The 25,335-nt window shown below is 46.7% G+C and overlaps 1 protein-coding gene across 1 annotated transcript in view; it reads right to left on the reverse strand.

Annotated features, from left to right (window-relative positions):
* Positions 1-1,579: 1,579 nt before the first annotated feature.
* Positions 1,580-25,335, reverse strand: part of TTC9 (tetratricopeptide repeat domain 9) — a 35,361-nt gene continuing 11,605 nt past the window's right edge. The window contains exons 2-3 of the mRNA XM_055436290.2: positions 5,171-5,353; positions 1,580-3,192 (exon numbers count right to left, since the gene is read on the reverse strand). Coding sequence (XP_055292265.1) covers positions 3,113-3,192; positions 5,171-5,353 — 263 coding nt within the window. The 3' untranslated portion in view covers positions 1,580-3,112. The remainder of the gene's footprint in view (positions 3,193-5,170; positions 5,354-25,335) is intronic.

A 25,335-nucleotide genomic window follows, 5' to 3' on the forward strand; every position in this document is an offset into this window, starting at 1 on the left:
AATCCAGATTGAGCACTCCAAGTTCAGCTCAGTAGTGACATTTGCAAACAAAACATGTATTAAATGATAGTCCCTGTTTGGGGGCGGGATGAGGAGAAGGAAGCCGAAGGTTTGGTAAGGTGAACAAACCTCATGTTTCTTACCAGCTGTCCGAAGTCTCTGGACAAATGCACAGAAAATTCAGTCCCACCACCTCAAACATCTCCCCAGGCAGCTTCTTCCTTTGGGATCACTGAACTGTGGGTCACAGCGAATGGAGTTCCCAGCATGCATATCTACGTCACTGGACAAGCAGACGGCCTGGTTATTTGCTCTGTGAGATCCCACAAGATTGTCCTCGCCTAATTCTGGGAAGGATGGCAACACTCTTAACATCATCTGTCAGGCCCTGCCCTGACTCTCGGTGAGGCAAGACCCTCTCTTGCTCTTCTGAGTCCGTCCTCACTGCCTGAATACCAGAGACCCTGCCGATTTGAACTGGTTCTGCAGGCCACCTCTGACCTCATCTTCCTTCTTCAGATCCTAACGAGCAGTCTGCCAGCTCACAAACTTTCTGGGATGGAGGCTTGGGAAGGGGGGAGGTTTGCGCGTCTGCCTGTACTGTGTGTGCTTAGCATGATTTTGAGTTGGGGTCATGTGAAACCGTTTTGGAGGAAGAGAACAGAGAGAAGGATATGGTTGAGGTTGGGGAGAATGTGGCAGCAATAACAGCTTTTTCCCATTTTCCTTCTCCAGAGGGTGAACTACAGGCAAGCAGCTGCTAGCCCCTGGATATTTCTAGCACCTTCTTGCAGAACCCATTGGAAGCCTTTGAGGAACTATGTGACTATAACCTGTGCTGCTGGCTCCTGGACCCTAAGCAGTGATTGGATCCTGCAATGCTGGAGCCTCTGATTAAAGAAATAACCCATAATTAACGTTGCGTTTCCTTTCTTCTCTACCTATAATTGTAACTCTTTCCCAAAGCTGGGAATGGAGTGGGGAATGCTTGGTGGATTGCTGGGATACACACTGGCCCATCAGCAAGTAGAATGAACAATACACAGAAATAACTGCTGGATCTCAGCTGCCTTTTCCACCACTAAGGAGTCACGTGCTAGGGACCATTTTTCAACTAGAGCTAAATAACAAAAGGTGGCCCATGTACCATCATTGGCATCATCAGGGCTTGTCACACACACTGTCCTGCTAAGAGAAGGAAATGGGAACTCACACCAGTGTTCTTGCCTGGGAAATCCCATGGACAGGGGAGCCTGCAGGCTACAATCCATAGGGTCACAAAAGAGTTGAACACGACTTAGTGACTAAACAACAACAACTATCCAATATAATATTGAATTGGTCAAAAATTTCATTCCATAACATCTTATGGAAAATCCCAAATGAAATCTTTGGCCAATCCAGTACTTTTTAGGGCAGCAACTAACTACAGAGTAGTTAACAGCTGAAACTCTAGAGTTAGACAGACTCAGTTCAAATCCTAGGTATGCCACTTAAGGCCATGCAACCTTGGACAAGTTTTCTGTTTTTCAGTTTCTTTATCCATAAAATGAAAGAAATGAGATTATACATGTAAAGGTCTGAGGAGAATGCATTTAATAAATGCTCACTATTAACATTATTGCATCTGTATATATTTTAATTTGTACAATATTGTCTCACTGATCACACAAAAAATACATGAAAGTGCTTTGAAAATCTTAAAGCATCATATAAATTAAAGGTGTCATCGGTAATAATCTCCTATGACTATTTCTCAACTCTTCCATCTCCTTGAAGACCGGGACTACATCCTTCGTCCCAGGGCATATTGCACAATGACAGGCAAACAACAAACCCTCAGTAAATGTTTCTTATTTGACTGAAGCTACATGGCGTCGCAAAAAGAGCACAGGTATCTGGAGACGAGGCTGGGATAAAATGAGTTTAAGGCAGGAGAACCAGTCTGCAGTTATCATTCACTCAGTCAACAAATATTTGTTGAACACATTCTACGTGCTAGATATTGAGTCCAGATAATTTCATCAAAAAGGGGCTTACAGGTTCCCACCCAGCCAAGTCCCTGGGCAGTCTCCACAATCCCAGCCTACTCTAAAAGCACAAAGGCGCAGCCAGCATTGTATACCACTGGACAAGTGGCCCATTGCTCTGGGGGAAGCCCCGTCCTGCCTGGCTGTAAGCAGCTCTGACTGAGGGTTGGGGCAGGGAGTAAAAGTGAGGGAGTGGGCTGCCTCCAACAGAAGTGACAGGGACTGCTGCCTGTTCATTTATTTTTATTCACACTTAACTTCGTCCACAGTTCAGTCTCCCAGTCTATACAATGCTCTGTCCCCCAGACGTCATCTCTCCCTCCCCCCAGCCCTACGTGGTCAGTCCTTGGCCCACTCTACCCTGACCTTCTGCAGTCACAGCTGCCTGCTGGGTGGGAGTCTGGGGGAATGGTATGTGTGGTCAACAGAGGGCACTGAGAATGGGTTTCCATGGCATGTGAATCCTGGCGGAGTCTCAGATCCCCAAGGGGGAGAGGAGAAAGCACAGGAGACAACGAGGCGGGGAGGGAGGCAGGGGCTGAGGGTTCTTGGGGGCGGGGAGCGGGCGTGTGTGTTGTGCAGAAATCCAGTGTACAAATTCTCGGACTCTGTGGGCTTAACCGACGCTTCTGGTGTCTGTCTGGCTCCTGGATTCATCACAGTTGCCGTGAGATGCTCCAGTCTGTGAAGAAGCTGCGGAGGGGTCCAGCCCGTGGGCTCCATGCCTGGCGCCTCTGGGAGGGTCCACCTGCCGGGCTCCGCCTCTTGTCAGGAGTGCTGGCCTGCGTCGGAGCTGTAACGGCACTCCCAACCTGTAACAGTCCTCTCTGGCTGTTCCCGCCAAAGCCAGGTCTCTTTCAGCGGCGGCGGCCCCGACTGAAAGGAGGCTGTCTCCACTGTCAGGGCAAGCCAGCAGATTCCGAATCCGCGGGTCTCCTTCTGTGCGCACGCAGAGCAGATACAGAGATGAGGGGTAATAGGAGGAGGAAGTGAGGAGAAAGGAACAGATCCCAGGGAGGGGCTCTCCACCACGCGGTGCTTGGACGTCCCAGGCCAGGCGCGGCTCTAGAAAGGAGTTCTGGTTACATGGCTTCCTTCTCTCTCTGGGAGCATCTGCTGAGCTTCATCTCCGTCAGCTGGATATATCGAATCACATTGGTGTCTGTGAGGAGAGAAACACACCTTAGGAAACAGCTGGTCTACAGGGGATCAGACCGAAGCTACATCTGCAGATGACGGACAGGGCAGGCTCACTCAGCCAAGGTCCAGGGCGACCGAGAAGGCAACTGGAGTGCAGTTCCTCGCCTTCCCTGCCTCCATGAGGACAGGTCCCCGTGACCCAGAGGACAGATAGGAAGGAGAGGAGAGGAGCGAGAATTTCTTCCCTTATTTCTGTGCAGCAGCAATCCCAGTGGTCCCCAGTCAGCTCAGTGAGTTGAGACTTTTAGTTCAGAGTTAGCTACTGTTTAACCTTAAGCAACCTACCAGTTTCTTTGAATCTCCTGTCTCGTCTTGCAAGAAACAACCTCCATTTTTGAGTGTCTACATTGGGTCATGTTTTTAACTTTCATTGTCTCAATGAGCCCTCATTAGAATCCTATAAGGTATGTCTCATCATCCTGATTGTGATGAAAATTAAAGCCGGAGAGATCAAGTCAGATGCCCAAGGAGATAACACATAGTCACCGCACCTGACTCCAAAGGCTGCCTCTCCCAGGGATTGTAAAACCTTCCTCATAAAACTGCTGAGAGGATCAAAATAGATGTCTAAAAGTGCTCAATCCAAATGATCAGTAAATATTGACTGACTGTTATCTTTTTTTAATTGGAGAGTTTAAAAGGACTTGTGCTTCATTGTCCGATTTTGCTCTTCTAGGCAACCACCTGACCACAGATAAAAGAATTTCCCCCAATTCCAGTCCTTAAGTTAGTGAGTAGGGAAGGACAGAGAATAGCTGTTTAGCCCCATACATGCCAGAATATAAGAGTTTCAGGGTTGCCTGAGATGTTTACTTCCAGGAGTAGAAAGGAATGCTGTATAATATTCCAAAATGCCAGGCAGGGCATTCAGAGTAGTACTGACATATAGCAGGTACTCAAGAAAATTCTGTTGAATGAGTCTCATTCTTGGTCCTCAAGTTGCTTATAGCGTAGTTGCAGGAACACAAATTATATACAGAAAACAAATCAACAACGTATAAAGATATTAGTGTTCTTTAAAAAAAAAAGAAAAAAAGTATATTGGGTATTTGTAAATTCATTCTAACAAGATTCCTTGGAAGGAGAACTGCATTTAAAAAAAATCAGCCATATGAACAACCATGGCAACAGCAAGTCAAAGTCAAGGTTTAAAACATGCCTCCTCATAGAGGGTGTTCCTGACCACCTGGTCTGCAATAGCACCCACTTTAGTCTTGATCCTTTGACTCTGCTTTATTTTCTTTACAGCACTTAATACTATTAAATATTACATTATCAATCTGTTTACTGTCCATCTTCTTCCATTATAACACAAACTCCTTGAAGGCAGCATCTTTGAGCATCATTCCCTGCTATTTGCCCAGCACTTGGAAGAGTTCTTGACCCTGCCTCAGTATATATCTGTGGCATGGATGAACGGTGGGGCTGGTGGCTGTGACTTAAGCAAATGGTACAGATAATGCATGCTCTATTATCTGGGATCTGCCTGGAGAAGCATTCTTCCTGGAAGAATGTTGGGCTTACCCTCCAAATTATCCATTTGTATTCTGTCTCATCAACCAGAATGTGAACTCCTCACATATAGGGACTGCGTCTTCTTACCTACATCCCCGGCAGCCAGCACAAATCTTGGCACATAGTAAGAACACAATATGGATTCAATGAATAAGTGAAGAAGGCTGGATTCTGGGTTGGGAAAATGAAGAAATCCATATCCTGTTTAAACAGAAGAGGTGCCCAAGCTCCCTGGAACTCAGATCCCAAAGGCACGGACTCTATGTGCTCTGCTTCTTCCAAGACCTAGCACACACCTGACCCCTCACTTGCCATTTCTATCTCTGCCTGGCCCTGCCAGCCAGAAAAAGCTGACCTTGGTGGTGAGACAGTCTGGGAGGTGCCCCAGGGGGCTGTTGGTAAGAAAAGAGCAATTGCTGCCTTACCTGTTGGCTGTCGGGTTCTTGCCTCTTTCAGGTAGTAGAGTGCTCTGTCATAGTCTCCAAGGTGGTAGAAGGCCACACCGGACCGGTAAAGGGCCTTGAAATTCTCCCCTTCTTTCTTCAGGACTTTGAGGCAGTACTCCTTGACTCGCTCATAGTTCACCAGCTCAGCCTGGAGCAGGCAGGCTACAGAGGAAGGGAGCAAATCGGGAAGGTGCAATCAACACAAGAGCGGCAGCCTCTGAATGTCTCTCTCTGGTTCTTCCTCTTGGACCATAAAGGATATATACTGCAGGTGCCGGGGCTTTACAGTGGGCTTTATGCCATGGAATTCGTCATCAAATAATCTGGGGTTCTAGGATGCAGTTTCATCTTCAACAAGCAAGTTACTTGGTCTTGTACTATGGGTTGAGTTGTGCCCCCTGCTGAGGCTGGCTGGTGCCTACGTGGGGCCCCTTCAGTCATCTCTGAGTAAACCGTCTCCCCTGGAAGCTTTCTCTCACCAGCCATCAGTTACAGGGCCAGGGTCAGGGTGAGGAAGCCTGCACCTGGAGACTGAGTGCCTCCTTATATATTGGGGCTCATTTGCCTCACCCTAATTCCAGCCCTTTTCCCTTGGCCTCCGTTCTACCACTCAAGCATTTAGCAAGCATTGATGAAAGACAAAAAGATGTGTTTTACACACTGGAGGAATGTTTCAAAAGAGGGTGGGTGGCATGGGGGAGCAGGGCAGCTTCTTGAAAGCAAATAAAAGCAGAGACTTGGGAGGTCAAACTGCTGCTTGCTGCCAAGACCTGGCTGGTGGGATGGGGGAGGCTGCCGATGCCCTGGTCCTTTGCACTAAGGTTTCTCCCACCATGGAAGAACCATCCTCTGGATAGAGGCAAGTCATGGATTTTAATCTTTAGGGGGTCTAACTAGAGCTGTTTTGATTCCTTAAATAACTTCCCAGGGATCTGAACTGATTAAGAGACCAGATCTTTCGTCAAGCATTTTGGACCAAAAAAAAAAAAAAAAAACCCCAAATGAGAAACATCCTTTGCAGACTGAGTGGAAGGTATGAGAACCAGGAAATGGAAGAGAAGCAATCCAGATCTGGAAACTGCCCCACCAGGTTCCACCAGCCACAAGGCAGAAAGTCAGACTTGTTGAAGGAAGCAGCGGGCTGCTAATCCCGTGGGCATGGGCGGCGTGGGTGTGGGCGGCTGTGGTCACAGGGAACACGGAGCTGCTGGCACGCTAGGGTCCACTGTGCCAAGCTGATGCCTCCGGCACGCTCCCCCTCTCCTCCCTCAGCCATGGAGTCGAGGCCCCTCTGCCCCCGGCCCTGCCCCCACGCTGCTGGAGTCTGCCCTGATGCTCACACAGCTCTGCGGATGCAGAAGAGTTCTGTCAAGAGCCTTGAACCTCACTGGCTGCTTGCTACCTGTGTGGGACTGGGCTCCAACCACTGCCCTAGAGCTAAAGGGGCTCCTATCCGAAACTTCTGTGTCCCATCTCCTGTCCTCTGTTCTCTGCTGAGAGTCTTCTTCCTGTCCAGCCCTCCACTCTCAAATAGACACTTCTGTCTGCTGACCGGAGCAGTCAAGGCAAAGGACCTTTGCTTCTCTTAAAAACAGGTTCTGAATGTCTAAAATTGAGGGGGAAGCAAAAAGGCTTGAAAACGGGAAGTCCTTCCCCTCCCTCTCCTTGGGCAAAAGAATGATAGCAATCAATTTCCAGGTCTCATCTGGTGAAAATGTCTGGAATTCCGCTGCTGATCAGGTGTGTGACCTGGCTGTGGACGGGGCCAGGCAGGTGACAGGGGGTGGAGGCCCGACCGGCACTAGAGGCAGAGCCCAGGAAGATGGAGGAATCTGGGGTGAGCTCTGATTCAAATGGGCTGCCTTTCCAAATGTCTGGATGGAGATGGGGAATCCAGGTAAGAAAGAAAGGGTGGCAGGCCAGAGCTCTTAAGAAGACCCTGGGTGGAGGAGGGAAGACAGTCTGGACTGCACGCAGCCCTACCTACAGGAAATTTTTAGGCACCTCTCTTGTTTGGGTAGGGAGTTATCTGGGGTGCATATAACAAGCCCATGGGATAAGTAAGACGAGATGTTGGTAGGCACATTTTAGAGGTGAAGAAGTTAAGAAAGACAGGTTGACTAGCAGTCTCTGGATGTCCCTTCCACAGTCCTCTTCCCGCTACCCAGGGCCTGAGGGCTACAGGAGACCCTTAGAATAGGTCTGAGGGTCTATTGTCCCACTGCCTTTTCCTCCTGTCAGTCATTAATCCCTTACCCTCTGTCAGAGGTGGTATTCATCTCTTCATCTTCACAGCAACTCTAGGAGACAGGTTCTATGTTATGCTTCTTTTACTGATGATGAAATCCAGTGCCAGAGAAATTAAATAACCTGCTGGAGGTGGCAGAATTGTGATATCCTCCCACTTCCACCTGGCTCCCAAGACTGTGCTCTTGTCCCAGGTATCTGTGGGTCTGCGTGTGAAGCCCTTAGAAACCACGTCACCTGGTAAAAGACAGGGCACCTGTGTAAACTGGCCTCCTCTGTGTCCCAGGGTCAACAGAACAAAAAGTGATGCCTAACTTCATAGAGAACCGCATAGGGCGCTGGGATGAGGTGATGAACCTAACACTCCACTCCATCCTGGAGCTGGTACACTCCAGTGGAAAGCAGATGGTACATTATCTCAAATACTTCCATGTGCCAAGTGCTATGAAAGAGAAGTGATGGGTAGGAGCCTACTGAGGGGGGAGGGGCCCTAAACCAATATCAAGTGTCATGGAAGGGCTTCTTGGAAGAAGTAGTGTTTAAGCTGGGTTCCAAAGGTTGAGTGTTTCTCAACTTCAGCACTATCAATATTTTATTTTTTGTTAGTGGGGTGGGGGTGGGGAAATGTCCTGTGCATTGCTGGATGTTTAGCTACATCCTTGTGTTCTACTAACTAGATGCCAGTTTTAACAAGCAAAATAATAAATATCTTCAGATATCACCAAATGTCCCCTGGGTGGGGCAGATCACCCTTGTATGAGAACCACTGATCTAGGTGAAAAGAAGGGAAGCCCTGTTCCTTTCTAAAGGGAACAGGGCTTCCCTGGTAACTCAGACTGTAAAGAATCTGTCTCTACAAGAGACCCAGGTTTGATTCCTGGGTTGGGAAGATCCCCTGGAGAAGCGAATGGCAACCCACTCCAGCATTACTGCCTGGAAAATGTCATGGATTTTTCATGGGAAAATTCCATATAGCCTGGCAAGCTACAGTCCATGGGGTTGCAAAGAGTTGGATGCTACTGAGCAATTCACACACACACACATGGAACAGAGAGACAAAGAGAGGGGAAAGGAAAGATAGGAAGGAAGGGAGGCAGGGAGAGAGGGAGGCAGGAAGAAAGACTGATTACACCTATTTGAGGAGCTTTGAGAAGCCACGCCCAGCTGGAGCAGAGAGACTGAAGGGAAGGGTAAAAGGGAATAAAGCTAGAAAAGCAAGATGAAACCAGAACACATGGAACGTTCTGGTTCATGTTGAGGATCTGGGACTCTATTCTTAGGGCAAGAGTGCACTTGAATGATGAAATGAAGGTGACTAGGTTGACTCAAATGGAGACAGAAAGGCAGGAGAAAGAGATTGATATAAGTGGCATCCAGGAGTCAGAAGTGACTAGCATTAGGAACCCCCTGAGATATGTTTCCTCTGCTGTTACACTCATGTGCTTAGAGCCCTTTATCCCAGGAGATTTTAGACTGCCATTTTGGATTCATTGATGATCCATGAAAAGTTTTCTTCCACATTGTCGCAACTTGATCTCTGTTTGAATTAAGGTTTAAAATAACAAGTCTCTGTGCTCTACTATGGAGAAGGCAATGGCAACCCACTCCAGTACTCTTGCCTGGAAAATCCCAGGGATGGCGGAGCCTGGTAGGCTGCAGTCCATGGGGTTGCTACGAGTCGGACATGACTGAGCAACTTCACTTTCACTTTTCACTTTCACGCATTGGAGAAGGAAATGGCAACCCACTCCAGTGTTCTTGCCTGGAGAATCCCAGGGACGGGGGAGCCTGGTGGGCTGCCGTCTGTGGGGTCGCACAGAGTCAGACATGACTGAAGCGCCTTAGCAGCAGCAGCAGCAGTGCTCTACTATACAGCAGGGGTCAATATGCTAAAGGGTGCTGGGCTGGGAATCAGAAGAGCTGGATTCTAGAATCAGAAGAGCTGGATTCACTTTTACCACTAGCCAATACTACGCAGATCACTTTCCCTTTCCGGGCCTCAGTTTCCTACCTGTAAAACAAGGACTCAACTTCATTGAGTAATCTCTACCATGCATTTCAGTCTAACAGCTTGTGAATATAAATGCTCGCCACCTAATAGAAGGATGAAATTGTTTCACCGGTTCCCCTTCCAAAGGAATTCTGTTCTGTTACTTTGGGTAGGCATCTTCTGTTGGCGATGACCATCAGAACTGGTGGGGAGTGAAAGAAAGGGCTGGTATAACACAATTCCACCACTTCCCCATGGAGATTTGTTTGGGCACAGAGATTGGATGATGTTCAGATGTGGTTTTCCCAAGTCAATGCTCTGGATTTTTTCCTGCAGAATTTTTCCCTGCAGGGAGTGAGTGCTGCCACTGTCGGCCAGTCTCTGCAGAGAAGACGGTGAACTTGGGAAGGCAGGTCTCAGGCTGGATGGAAAGGGGGCTGTCCTTGCCTGTGACCTCGGTGTATATTTGGATCTGAAGATGCAGTTATTAGGCGGGTAGGGAGATGGGTGGAGATGGGCCTGGGCTCCCAGACCACCTTATCTATTGATAGAAGCCCTTTTGAAAGAAATATTTTGAACTTTCTGGTTTGGGGTCTTCTGACAAGTTTGAATAAATGCTGCATCGTGGAATCAGTCAAGCAGGGGAGAATTAAGACAAGCTTCCGTCACACTTGGAAAGGAGTGCCTTCCCTGAGCCTAACCTGGTGACAGCAGTGGTGACTAGTGCAACTTACAAGAGAGAGGTAAATCTGGAGAACAAGAATTGGGGCTGTGAATCCTCAGTTACGCCTCCTATGTAGAGATTCCTCTTCCACTGCCAACCTTGGGGAGTTAGGGCATGGTTTTATGGAAAGAGCTTGGCAGGCTGTCTTAGCTCCATAGAGAAGTCTGCAGCAGGAGCATGTTAGAGAATCGGGAACTTGAAGAAGCCCTTTGTACAAGCACTCACACACTCAGAGGAAATCGTAAGTTAGATGTTGCCCAAGGCAACCACACTGAGACCTCTGGCTAAAACATGTCAAGCTCTCTTGGCTCCCACACTTGTTTTGCTTCTGTGTTTCCTGGTGCATGCAGGGCATGGTGACAGCCTGGGCAAAATGCCACTTGTTGGCATGAGATGAAGGGAAACTAGATGGGAGGCAGAAGACCAAGTTCATGGAGCCATTGGTTTTCTTCTGACAGTTGATTCGCTACTGTTTGCCCTTACCTGCTGGACAAGAGGGGAGCATGGGCTGGATGGGAGGAAAGGAAAGACATACCAAGGGCCAGGAGTGAAGAGGAGGAGCCCACTCCCCAAGGCTGCCTCGCCACTAGGAGTTGAACTGTGTCCTCCCCACAAGGTATGTTGGGACTCCTAACCCTCAACTCCTCAGAATGTGATCCCACATGGAGAGAGGGTCTTGACAGAGGTGCTCAGTTGCTTCAGTCGTGTCTGACTCTTTGCGACCCCATGGATTGCAGCCCACCAGGCTCCTCTGTCCTTGGGATTCTCCAGGCAAGCATACTGGAGTGGGCGGCCATTTCCTTTGGCAACCCTCTTACAGAGATAGTCAAGTCAAAATGAGGTCAGCGGGATGGACCCTAATTCAATATGACTTATAAAAAGGAGAAATCTGGACACAGAGACAGACCCACATAGGAGAGCCGACGTGAAGAGATATGGGGAGAAGATGGCCACCTACCAGCCGAGGAATGCTGGAGGCCACCAGGAGCTGGAAGAGAGGCCTCGAACAGATTCTCCCTCACAGCTCTCAGAAGGAACCAACCCTACGAGCACCTTGGTCTTGGACGACTAGCCTCTGGAACTGTGAGACAACGCGTCTCTGTTATTTTAAGCCACACAGTTTGTGGCCTTTTACGATGGCGGCCTTAGGAGACAAACAACCTTGCTGGTCTCTTCTTTGGAAGCGGACCTGAAAAGTGGCTATTACATTCCTGGGGGAAATTTTCCCAAATCAAACAATCTGAGCCATTTTCAAATTGACATTAAGGGGCGTTGGTATAGCAGTCAAGTGGAAAGAGCTTGGATCTGGGGAGAGGTGACACTCGGGACATGTCACAGCTGGTCTAGATCATGGCCATCCTGAACAGGCTCAGGGGACTGTGCTAGTCCTGGCTGCAGATTAGGGCGGCATCTGGAGATAGAGTTCTAGGCTGGAGTCCAAGCTCCAACACAGGCTAGCCCAGGCCCTCGGGCAGGTTACTTCATCTCCCTCGGCCTCCTTCTCAGGCGTTAAATGAAGATAATAATACCTATTTTGCAGGAACTCCTGTGATGATAAAATGAGGTAATTAACATATGTTATATGCCTCACACAGCGCCGGCCACAAAAACCGATTGTCATAAACGCTCGTGCTTTAGGAAATCACTGCTCAAATGTGGTTTCCCCAGCAACATGTATGTTAATCAGAGAAAATTTCCATTACAAATCCTGCACACACAGTGCAGGAAACTACAGCCTAATTTAAAGCAAATTTTCAAGAATAGGTCAGATGCATTTTGGAAGGTAATTTAGAGGGTCTTCTTTAGCATCTTGATTCCTTTTTTAAAAAAGAAATTGAGGTGAAGTTGACAAAATATTTTGTTGGTTTCGGATGAACAACCTGGTGATTTGATATTTGCATACACTGCAAAATGACAGAGGGTCTTTCTATGGCATAGCAATGGAAATTTAGTGTGTGCAGTGAAATGATGGTTATTTTTACTTATTAGACTTCATACCAAGGACTGCTACGACCCACCCAATTTCACCTTTCCGTAAAAGTGCTGATTTTCCTCTCAGTGTACATGAATACTTAAGAGTTCTGAAAACAATTTTCTTCTCTTCTTTTTTTTCTTTTTGAACATTTATGTTGCCTCTACATTTTAGATACTGAAGTAGCTTTATGATAAATATACTCATGGAGGTTTTGTTTATGGTAAATATAACCTATAATCCCAGGGTTATAATTACTAGGTCAGGGTGTATGACTGCATGGCCTTTGCCACGTAACACACAGATCTTTCCCCTTGACAGTGGCTGTTTAGTTAAAGCTTTGGGCCCTCCCAAATGCCTAGGAATCTTCATTTCAGAAATCATCTATGTTTGGCTTGCTTTTATTTCACTGGGTTGTGGGGAGGGCAAAGAAGACAGCTGGGAGGAGATGGGCCATCTCGTTTGCACAAAGAGATGTCTACTTTCTAAGGGGCACAAAGAATTTGACCTGAGTTACTAGCGTGGAATCCTGTAATCCACATTTTTTTTTTTTATGCTGACTACTCCTGGCCAGTTGTGTGGCCTTAGAAAGTGACTGGCCCTCTCTGAGACTCAGTTTCCTTGTCTCTGAAATAAGATAGTAACTCTGTCAACCTCACTGGTCTGTTCTGAGGATGAAGTGAGAAAGTGCGCCACACAGCTGGGTGCAGTGCTGTGCGTGCTCAGTCGTGTCCAACTCTTCGCAACCCTGTGGACTGTAGCCCTCCAGGCTCCTCTGTCCACGAGATTTTCTAGGCAAAAATACTTGAGTGAGTTGCCATTTCCGACTCCAGGGGATCTTCCCGACCCAGGGGCCAAATCCCTTGTCTCCTGTGTCTCCTGCACTGCAGGCGGATTCTTTACCCACTGAGACATGAAGGAAGCCTGGGCGCAGGGCCAGACCCAAGGCACATGCTCATGGACATGAGCTGATCAAAGATCAGCCAAAGATGCTCCACCCACAAACCTGTGCACCAATTTCTCATTTTTCATTTCCTGGTCTCGGATGTACATAAACTCACACTTGACCCAAACGTTTCCAATATCTAGGTTTGATGCTTAGTTGTACTTACTGGTTTTGTTTTTGAAAGTGTGTTTGCGGGGGAGGTGGTTAGGTGTACACAGAGAGCATAATAAAAGCAGCTTTGCAGCCAGAAAAGGAGGCTTAGGGAAAGAATGGGAAAGGGTTCTGGGACTATTTTCTTTTCACTTATAGATTAGATAGCCTCTGAACCCACAGTTGGTTGTATGCCCCCCCTCCACCCAGCTACACCCTTAAAACTGCAGACAGGAATCCTGCCTCCTGCCTGCTCTCAGCCCTTCTCTCATCACAAGTGGATGATTGGAAACCACCGTCTGTATTTCACTGATAGCTTTACGGATGGCGTAGCAGACAGACCCAAAGTTGCTGGGTTCCTCTGAAGTCCTAACAATTCGGGAAAGCTAGGAGCTCTGAAAGCCAGATGTGGCAGAGAAATGAACAGGTCTGGTTCCTGACTCTACAGAGCATGAGACGGCCTTTGAGGGAGGAGGGAAATATTTTTAGTAGAGAAGTGGCTGGCCAGTTTCAGTGCCTCTGAGTTAGCTGATTCAAGACAATGTCCCCAGCACTGGCACTCACCCGGTGTCCTTGGGTTAAAAGAGCTCACCTCTCAGAGATTCGGTTTTGAATTGGGTAAAAATAAAGATCAAGTGGTAAAGAATCCACCTCTTAATGTGGGAGACCTAGTTTCGATCCCTGGGTTGGGAAGATCCCCTGGAGGAGGGCATGGCAACCCACTTCAGTATTCCTCTCTGGAGAATCCCATGGACAGAGGAGCCTGGCGGGCTACAGTCCATAGGATCACAAAGAGTCGGACTGAAGTGACTGAGCATGCAAGCATATAGGTGCATGTGCACACACACACACACACACACGCATATACACACGCACTACCTTGAAGGTTTGTGTGCAGGATGAGAAAAGTGAGGGTTTCTCAAGTGCCAGACCCTGATATCTGACGAGTATTTCTCATTAAATCATCCATGCTAACTAATCATCATTAGTTAACATGGAGATTCTCAGGCCCCGTGTCCAGCAATGCAGCTTCTAAAGGTCTAGGGAAGAACCCTGTAATCCAGTTTTTTGCTTTTTTTTTTAACTCTGGTGTTTTCTTTTTTTGCCACGTTGCACTGATGTGGGATCTTAGCTCCCCATGGAGGGACTGAACCTGTGCCCCCTGTGTTGAAAGTGTGGCATCTCAACCACTGGCCCACCAGGGAAGTCCCTGTAATCCACAGGTTTAATAAGTCCCCAGTGGGCAGCTGCAGGTGGGCCACCTCACCTGAGCTAGCGCTTTACATTCTAGCATTTTCAATGTATGTTTCCTAAGGAACATCCATTGTTAGAACATGAGAGTCCAGAATAGCTACTGGGAGCCCCAGGATTACCCCAAGGGCAAACAGGTCCCAGAAGACCATCAGTTCAGTTCAGTGCACACATAAGCAAACCAACTGTTCTTAGTCAACATGTGACATTGGGGGTTATTTGCTTCTTGATGATTACAGACTTCTGACTGGTGAGCAGAAGCCCAGGTCAAGGAAGTGGAGAAACAGGGAGAAGGCTGACATGCTTCATGATGAGCTCTGGAGAATCCAGCCCTGCACCAGGAGGTGGTATTCATCTATCCTCCTAGAAAGGGTAATAAGAGTAAGATCAGGTAACCTTGATCAAGCATGAATGGGCCAGGCAGTATTCTGAGCATTAACTTGTTTAATCTTGACAACACCCTGTGAGGTAGGTTCAGGCATTTTGTCCATTTTCCAGATGGGGAAACTGAGGCCCAAGGACGTTCAGTCACTTGCCAAAGGTCACAAAGCTAAATAAGTGTCAGGGCTGGGATAGATTCTAAGCCACCTGTCCCCTAAGACCATGCTCTTAAGCATTACCCACAGTGCTCTCCTAGAATGTTCAACTGCCTATAATGAATTTTAATTCAGTTTCTTCATTAGGCAGCTTTGAGGCTTGAGTTCTGCTTCTTGTCAGGTGTAACTGTGGAACCCTGATGGAGACTGTGTTCATTTTATTTGCGTACTTTATCTGTATGCATATCATTTGGAAGCTTCCTATGTAACTCTCCAGGACCCTCTACTCCTCTTGTTTCTCTGCATTCAAAGACAAAAGGAAACAAAACCAAGTGCAGAGTTTCCACCAAGGCTTCTCTCTTTAATGTCCTAAAACCACCTGCATCTCCGATTCCACTGAGAGTTGACTGTGATACTAATACGGTTGATGTGACACGTCTCTGGTTTCCTCCTGAAACATCTATCTTAGCTGCTGCCACCAAGACTAACCCCAATGATACTATTTTTTAATTCAAATTTTTATTGAGATGGTTTTAGATTCACACACTGTAAGAAATAATACAGAGATCCCTTGCACCGCTTACCCAGTTTCCCCAATGATAATACCTTAATAAAACCACAGTATAATATACTATCATGTTAAAACTGATACAATCCACAGATCTTATTCAGATATTCCAACCTTGTGGCTGTTTCTCAGTCACTAAGTCAGGTCTGACTCTTTGCAACCCCATGGACGGTAGCATACGAGGCTCCTCTGTCCACTATCTCCTGGAATTTACTCCAACTCATGTCCATTGATTCAGTGATGCTATCTAACCATCTCAGCCTCTGCCTCCCCCTTCTCCTTTTGCCATCAAGCTTTCTCAGGCATCAGGGTATTCTCCAATAAGTCAGCTCTTTGCATCAGGTGGCTAAAGTCCTGCAGCTTCAGCAACAGTTCTTCCAATGAATACTCAGGGTTGATTTCCTTTAGGGCTGACTGGCACACACTGATGTGTGTGTATGTTAGTTCTATACCATTTATCACAAACATAGTTTCCTCTGTCTGTTCCCAAAAGTTGTTACAGAACAGCTTCATCAAGAGTCCCTCCTGTATGCCCACCTCCTTATCCACCCCTGACAACCAGTAATCTGTTCTCTGTTCCTAAATTTTGTCATTTCAAGGTGTTATATAAATGGAATCATATAGTATGAAGTTGTTGGAAATTAGCTTTTATTCACTCAGCATAACCCCCCTTGAGATGCATCCAAGCTGTTGCAAGTATTGATAGTTCATTCCTTTTCATTGCTGAGCAGTATTCAATGGTATGAGTGTACCAGAATTTGTTAAACTGTTAATTTGTTGAAGGACAGCTGGATCATTTCCAGTATTGGGTTATTATGAGAGATGCTACTACGAAGAGTCACAGAAAGCACGAAGTCTCTCACCATTTAGTATGATGTTAACTTTAGTTTCTTCAGTAGATGCTTTTTATCAAGATCCAATAATTTCCCTTTCAAACTTGCTGAGAAATAACTATTTTTCTAAAACCTGTAAATTATAAATTACAGCACACCCCCGCCTAAGGGTAACAATTTCACAGAACATGTGTGCTTTGTGTTTAGTCACTCAGTCGTGTCCGACTCTTTGTGACCACATGGACTGTAGCCTGCCAGGCTCCTCTGTCCATGGGATTCTCCAGGCAAGAATACTGGAGTGGGTTGCCATGCCCTCCTCCAGGGGATCTTGCCAACCCAGGGACTGAACCCAGGTCTCCAGCATTGCAGGTGGATTCTTTACCATCTGAGCCACCTGGGAGGCCCATGAATACTGGAGTGAGTAGCCTATCCCTTCTCCAGGGGGTCTTCCTGGCCCAGGAATTGAAATGGGGTCTCCTGCATTGCAGGAGGATTCTTTACCAACTGAGCTACCAGGAAAGCCCAAAAGTACAAGTCGACAGAACATGTAGGGAGGTCTTTTTCTAATGAAGCCAGATTTACAGGTATGATCATCAAGTGGACCCTTTCATTTTCCAAAGAATGAAATCATTTTTTACAGCCAGAGACTCAGCTCATGCCCATCACTGTACTAATTTTGACACATATCTTCTTTGCCTTCCAGACAAGCATGTGTATGGCATCTTTAAACCCCACACAGAAAAACTATATCATACTGGTTTACATACATTGTATTCTCAGTAAGTAGCAATACCAAACATTTGTATAGTGTTTCACGACTCATCTGACCTTGGCAGTGACTCTGGAAAACAGGTCTTATGAGTCTTGCGTCTAAGAGCTGAGGCTCAAAGAAGCTAAGTGATTTGCTAGGGCCATTTGATCTTTTTTTTTTTTTTTAAAAAGAATTTTATTAAAAAAGCACAAATGCAAAGAAATGAACAGAGGAAAATTTATGCGTCGAACCTGGACTGGTCACTTATGATAATACACATGCTACAATTCCATTCTCCCCAATCATTCCACCTTCACCCTCTCCCACAGAGTCCCAAAGACTGTTCTAAATGCCTATGTCTCTTTTGCAGTCTCTTATACAGGGTTCAGGTTACCATTTTTCTAAATTCCATATATATGCGTTAATATACGGTATTGATGTTCTTCTTTCTGGCTTACTTCACTCTGTATAATTGGCTCCAATTTCATCCACCTCATTAAAACTATTCAAATGCATTCTTTTTGATCGTCTAAGCCCAAGTCCACATCGCCTCTGGCGGGTAAAGAGACCTAGACTCTCAGATCCCCAAAGGTCTTTTCCAAGTCTGAGACACAGAGAACCTAAGACAACTCACGGCTGGCTGACTCAGGGAGCCAGGACCCTTCAAGTGGCAGTATCTTCATTCACACCATAATTGCCCTCCCTGGCACCTACGTAGAGCTCCCCCACTACTGCTGATGCTGTTCTCACGACCATGAGTCATTTGGCTTTATCTCATGGGATAAATCTCCTAGGATTCCATTCATATTAATTTCCGATCTTGTATTTTTCCAGTTCTAGCACCTGCTTGCCCTGGATTCAAATAAACACTGCCAAGTGTTTCTTTCATTTTGTTTTAGCAACATTATTTTTGGAGGTCTCTTCTTTTCACCGTGCCCAACTTGCCCTTTTTCCCTGCCCTTTGTATTCTTCAGATGGATGCCCCCAGTGTTCAAGGGCGACTGCACGCCTCTCATGATCACTGTACAATCCTGGGTGCAGACTCTTCGTAAACTTATTTTATGAGAACTCACTCACCACAGGCTGTGCCAGGGCTTCATAAAGAAATGGAGATATTCAAGATATTGATATCTTCAGGGAGTTTATATTCTTATACTCTTATATTCTTTATACCCTTGTTGACCAGTACTTGGCTTACAAAATGGCAAGCAGAAGAACGAAGGTGAAAAGCCACTCTAAAATCTTATAAGCTAAAGGCTTATGTTGACAGTCCTTTAAGGTCTCCAACCTTTTTGGCAGCAGGGACCAGATTCACGGAAGACAATTTTTCCTCGGACTTCGCGTCGGGGGTGGGGGTAGGGGGGTGGTTTCAGGATGATTCAAAAGCATTACATTTATTGTGCACTTTATTTCTATTATGATCACGTCAGCTCCACCTCAGGTCATCAGGCATTAGAGGAGGCTGGGAACCCCTGGGATGGATATAGGAATCTGCTCAAGAGTTGTAATGTCAAAGTCTGAGGTCAGTTCAGCCTTCTGTCGCCTGTCACGTGCTCCTGTTCCTGAAGGAAGAAGTAGACTTGGGTGCTACGGCACCTTACTTACGAGTTAGCCCAGCCCCAGCCCCCACCTCTAACATGACTTCACTGTGGTATATACACAGAGAGGAGTGGGCAGGAGGAGGGCAGGACAGGATTATTGTTTGTCTTCATTCACACCCTGTCTTGGGTTAGAAGTGGACTCTGAAAGAACAAGTTGGGCCATTTGGAATGTGATGATGGGTATATACCCAGATATATTCAGAAGAAACCCATTATTTGAGGTTATCTTTATCTTGTCAGCTCTGGCCAAGTACCCATGTTATGCCCATTGGCAGGAATTCTGAATCAGGATGGGGGAAAAGAATCTCAGAAGCCAAAATGCCATGCTGTACTCTTTTTTAAACTTTAAAAAACACCTCTCCTGTTCTGATCATCTCTCCCACCATTCTTCCATGGCACCAGATAAGTTTGGGGATAAGTTAGTTAACAGGCACACATGCAGCAGAAAGAACACTTCTGTGGCTTCTCTGTGGTAGCATTGTGCATATTAGCAAAGTATTGCTAAGTTATTTGGAAATAACTTATAGATCCACCCGTAGGAGACTGGTTAAATAAATAACGGGGGCATTGGTATGAGAGCATGACATGGACATTAAAATCATGCTGTAGAAAAACAGATAATGACACTGAAAAATGTTTTTAGTGGAAAACATTGGTGGAAAAACTTGCTAACATTCATGCACGTTGCACAACCAAGTACAACCCAAATCTTGTGAAAAAAATAAAAAATAAATGTATGCGTGTGTATTAGGGGGAAGAATTTGTACTAACAGGCATCAGAGTTCCTCTGAGGGGAGAAATGATCTTTTTTTAGAATACCCTCATCAACTGTGATTTTATTTTTTTTAAGAAATCACCTCTGCCCATTATGTCTTCAAAGAGAGCAGGGGGAGACCCTGGGAGGAGAGACGCAGTGAAGGCTGCTGAAGGGTTTCCTGAGCAGAAAGCACTGCCTGTTCAAGAAGTGCCCATCTGGAGACCCAGGATCATAAGAGGACCCAAGGCATCATGGCAGAGGAGTGCCTGTAAACTGGGATTAAAGGCAGGCTCCAAGAAAAAGGGCTTCCCAGGTGGCGCTAGTGGTAAACGACACACTTGCAATGCAGGAGACTTAAGAGATGTGGGTTTGATCCCTGGGTCGGGAAGGTCCCCTGGAGAAGGGCATGGCAACCCACTCCAGTATTCTTGCCTGGAGAATCCCATGGACAGAGAAGCCTGGCAGGCTACAGTCCATGGGGTCACAAAGAGTCAGATGTGGCTGAAGCAACTTAGCACGCATGCCAAGAAACACACCTGGAGAGTTTTTATTTCCAGGACCCCTGATCAAGTCCAGGGGCTTTCCTCATCTGACAGAGGAAGGCAGCTCAGTAAGCTGGCTCCAGCACAGGGCACCAGAGAACAGGCAGAGCGGGCACGAGGCTACTGGCTTAGCACCCTCTCCCTCTCCCAGGGGCCTCAACTTCCTCCACAGCCTCCTCTCCCTGGCCCGACAGTCCCGCTTTCTTGCTTGCGAAGCTCCCCAGGGAACCCAGCAGATCACAGCATGAATCTTCTCTTCCTGGCACATCCTTGTTCTCTGCTCTCAGACTCTGAACTGGTCTGACTTGTGAGAGAGTCAGAGGTTCTTTCCCTGCTAGTTTAGTTCAAAGAACGGGTCAGAGAATCCTGGGACGGAGGATGGAAAAGGGTGGAGAACAGACACCATCTATCTGAGGCTTATTCGCCTGCACAATCTCAGGCCAGAGACATGTCTGCCTAGAATCCAGCAGTTTGAAATGTTACAAGTCAATAGGTTGACTTATACCCTGAGAAAATGGAAGCAGGCACAAACCTTAGGGGTCCCATGGCCCTCGGTCCTGCGGGAGATCAGCCGCCTTTCAGAGGAAGCCTGGTGGATTATTGTTCACCCAGCCTCGTGGGTCCAGGTAGGAATCCCCACACCAAAGGCTGTTGGTTCACATCTTGCTCACCTCCTCTGCCCTGCAGACACTTAAGAGCTGAAACTTGCCCCGATCCCTCTTTTGCTCACTTGCTTCCCATATTCCCCCAGTCTCCTTTGCTGAGTCCTTTGTCCTCCCCTCTTGCACACTTTCCTGCCATAGCACTTACTGGAGTAGGAGTTAGATTTACACATGAAAGTGAAAGTGAAGTCGCTCAGTCATGTCAGACTCTTTGCGACCCTACAGACTGTAGTCCACCAGGCTCCTCCGTCCATGGGATTTCCCAGGCAAGAATACTGGAATGGGTTGCCATTTCCTTCTCCAGGAGATCTTCCCAACCCAGGGATTGAACCCGGGTTTCCCGCGTTGAACAGACCTACAAGACCTTTTAGAACTAACACCCAAAAAAGATGTCCTTTTCATTATAGGGGCCTGGAATGCAAAAGTAGGAAGTCAAGAAACACCTGGAGTAACAGGCAAATTTGGCCTTCGAGCACGGAATGAAGCAGGGCAAAGGCTAATAGAGTTTTGCCAAGAAAACGCACTGGTCATAGCAAACACCCTCTTCCAACAACACAAGAGAAGACTCTACACATGGACATCACCAGATGGTCAACACCGAAATCAGATTGATTATATTCTTTGCAGCCAAAGATGGAGAAGCTCTATACAGTTAGCAAAAACAAGACCAGGAGCTGACTGTGGCTCAGATCATGAACTCCTTATTGCCAAATTCAGACGGAAATTGAAGAAAGTAGGGAAAACCACTAGACCATTCAGATATGACCTAAATCAAATCCCTTATGATTATACAGTGGAAGTAAGAAATAGATTTAAGGGACTAGATCTGATAGAGTGCCGGATGAACTCTGGATGGAGGTTCATGACACTGTACAGGAGACAGGGATCAAGACCATCCCCATGGAAAAGAAATGCAAAAAAGCAGATGGCTGTCTGAGGAGGCCTTACAAATAGCTGTGAAAAGAAGAGAAGCGAAAAGCAAAGGAGAAAAGGAAAGATATAAGCATCTGAATGTAGAGTTCCAAAGAATAGCAAGGAGAGATAAGAAAGCCTTCCTCAGCGATCAATGCAAAGAAATAGAGGAAAACAACAGAAGAGGAAAAACAAGAGATCTTTTCAAGAAAATTAGAGATATCAAGGGAACATTTCATGCAAAGATGGGCTCGATAAAGGACAGAAATGGTATGGACCTAACAGAAGCAGAAGATATTAAGAAGAGGTGACAAGAATACACAGAAGAGCTGTACAAAAAAGATCTTCACGATGAAGATAATCACGATGGCGTGATCACTCACCTGGAACCAGACATCTTGGAATGTGAAGTCAAGTGGGCTTTAGAGAGCATCACTACGAACAAAGCTAGTGGAGGTGATGGAATTCCAATTGAGCTATTTCAAATCCTGAAAGAGGATGCTGTGAAAGTGCTGCACTCAATATGCCAGCAAATTTGGAAAACTCAGCAGTGGCCACAGGACTGGAAAAGATCAGTCTTCATTCCAATCCCAAAGAAAGGCAATGCCAAAGAATGCTCAAACTACCGCACAATTGCACTCATCTCACACGCTAGTAAAGTCATGCTCAAAATTCTCCAAGCCAGGCTTCAGCAGTATGTGAACCGTGAACTTCCAGATGTTCAAGCAGGTTTTAGAAAAGGCAGAGGAACCAGAGATCAAATTGCCAACATCCGCTGGATCATCAAAAAAGCAAGAGATTTCCAGAAAACCATCTATTTCTGCTTCAATGACTATGCCAAAGCCTTTGACTGTGTGGATCACAATAAACTGTGGAACATTCTGAAAGAGATGGGAATACCAGACCACCTGACCTGCCTCTTGAGAAACCTGTATGCAGGTCAAGAAGCAACAGTTAGAACTGGACATGGAACAACAGACTGGTTCCAAATAGGAAAAGGAGTGCGTCAAGGTTGTATATTGTCACCCTGCTTATTTAACTTATATGCTGGGCTGGAAGAAGCACAAGCTGGAATCAAGATTGCCGGGAGAAATATCAATAACCTCAGATACGCAGATGACACCACCCTTATGGCAGAAAGTGAAGAGGAACTCAAAGGCCTCTTGATGAAAGTGAAAGAGGAGAGTGAAAAGTTTGGCTTGAAGCTCAACATTCAGAAAACGAAGATCATGGCATCTGGTCCCATCACTTCATGGGAAATAGATGGGGAAACAGTGGAAACAGTGTCAGACTTTATTTTTTGGGGCTCCAAAATCACTGCAGATGCTGATTGCAGCCAGGAAATTAAAAGACGCTTACTCCTTGGAAGGAAAGTTATGACCAACCTAGATAGTATCTTAAAAAGCAGAGACATTACTTTGCCAACAAAGGTCCGTCTAGTCAAGGCTATGGTTTTTCCCGTGGTCATGTATGGATGTGAGAGTTGGACTGTGAAGAAAGCTGATCTCTGAAGAATTGATGCTTTTGAACTGTGGTGGTGGAGAAGACTCTTGAGAGTCCCTTGGACTGCAAGGAGATCCAACCAGTCCATTCTAAAGGAGATCAATCCTGGGTGTTCTTTGGAAGGACTGATGCTAAAGCTGAAACTCCAATACTTTGGCCACCTCATGCGAAGAGTTGACTCACTGGAAAAGACTCTGATGCTGGGAGGGATTGGGGGTGGGAGGAGACGGGGACGACAGAGAATGAGATGGCTGGATGGCATCACCGACTCGATGGACATGAGTGTGAGTGAATTCCGGGAGCTGGTGATGGACAGGGAGGCCTGGCGTGCTGTGATTCATGGGGTTGCAAAGAGTCGGACACGACTGAGCGACTGAACTGAACTGAACTTCCCGCGTTGTAGGCAGACGCTTTACCGCCTGAGCCACCAGGGAAGCTAGATTTACACATAGCCATCATCTGTTAAGCATCAGTTACGTGTCAGGTACTGTAGTGGGCATGCATGCATGCATCCTTTAATTTCAATCATCACAGTCCGATCTGGTGCATATCATTGCTCCCATGCTATAACGGAAACAGAAGCTTGTCAAGATCAGGACTGTACCCAGGTTAATGGAGGAGTAAATGGGAAGTCAGGGGTCAAAGCCAGACCCTCTTATGCGAAGTAAAGTTCCTTTCCATTAGGCCTCCTTGCCCTTAGGTTTTTTGGGTCTAAGTCTGCTGCCCTCCTGTTCCTCTGTGCTCCTCTGCTTCCTCTCTTCCCCCCTCCCCCATTTTCTCTGGCACACACAGGGACACAGCCTTTCTCTCCCTCTAGGTGTCAGAGACACAAGTACCAATGACCAGGCGGCATCTGCAACCTGAGGTTCAGGTCCATTTGAGAAAGGAGCTAAGTTCTGACTCCGCACAAGCAATAGGCCCAGAATCACATCCTGGTCCAGATGTGCTCAGGACCTGGCCGAGACTCCTCAGGGCTCTCCAGTCTTAAGCCAATGGTAGCAACTCTCTCAGATGCTACAGCTTAGCTAGCAACTGTTCCCTGAAAAACTTGGCCCTGCCACTGCTAGCTTATTTCTTAAAAGCCTTTTACCTGCTCCATCAGAACTTCCTGTTATAATGTAGCTAGTTTTGCCAGATTTTCTAGGGTGAATGACAGCCTGCTAAGAATCAAAGTCTGAATTTTGGAATAATCTGAGAAGATCTAGCAGCAATAGGTAATATCTGGTGCCATCACTTTAGATTCCAGGACCCAGGTAATATTTCAGAGGCTTCCAACCCCACTCTCGTTTCTCTCGGAGACCCTCTGTCTGACTCTATCACTCTGCGAGACTGTGGGTTCCTTTATTTTGGTTTACCTTCAGATTTGCAAGGTTACCTTGGAAATCTTGGTTGAGATGTTTCATGCCTATTTTTCAGCACTTATCAGTAAACTAGAACAAAAGGGAACTTGTTTCCTGTTTCTTTTCTAAATCTGCTTGCTTCCAGGAGAGAGGCTAGAAAAGGGTGGGGGTGGGGTGGGGACACTAGACAGTTTTCAAAATCCTAGACGGCTCAACGCTTCTGAAAGGGGACTTGGAGGGCATCTGACCAACACCTTGCTTTTTACATATGAGGAAACTGAGGCTCGGAGTGATGTGACCTTTCCAAAATCACAGTGCAAGTGAGCGGCAGAGTCTAGATGAGAACCTTGCTCCCACAACCCTGTGCCATGTTTTGAGGAGAACACAGTGGATTTGAGATTTGGGCTGTGAACAGCCATGGCAAGCATCCAATAAGGATCTGATGAGTGAGTGAGCTTCCTTCCGGGTACTGTGTCTGAGCTACTGACGGGGCAGGATTTCCTAGACTCAGGGGCTGAAAAGAATCTTGGTCATGGACCACCCATACAGTCCCTTCCTCCACACCAGAGGCACATCACGAATGCTCAGGACCAGTCTGTATCACAAGCTCTGACTCAACTTTCTTCCCTATCTCACCAGCAGATTCACAGCATCACTCATGTGCTACTGAGCACAGAAGGGCATCCATCCCCCTGCTGTGGGGGTACCATGCTGCCAGGACCTAGCCTTGTGCGTGCTTTGGGGTGGTGGGCACTGCAGAAAGGATAAGTCATAAGATGGGATAATAAGAGAAAGTTTAGGGCTTGGGATAATTTTGCTTGCATCTTACATGTCACATTCTGACATGATTAGACAAGAC

This window comes from Moschus berezovskii, chromosome 9, assembly GCF_049115385.1.
Source record: "Moschus berezovskii isolate FMDL1 chromosome 9, NW_MosBer_1.0, whole genome shotgun sequence".
Lineage (NCBI taxonomy): Eukaryota > Metazoa > Chordata > Mammalia > Artiodactyla > Moschidae > Moschus > Moschus berezovskii.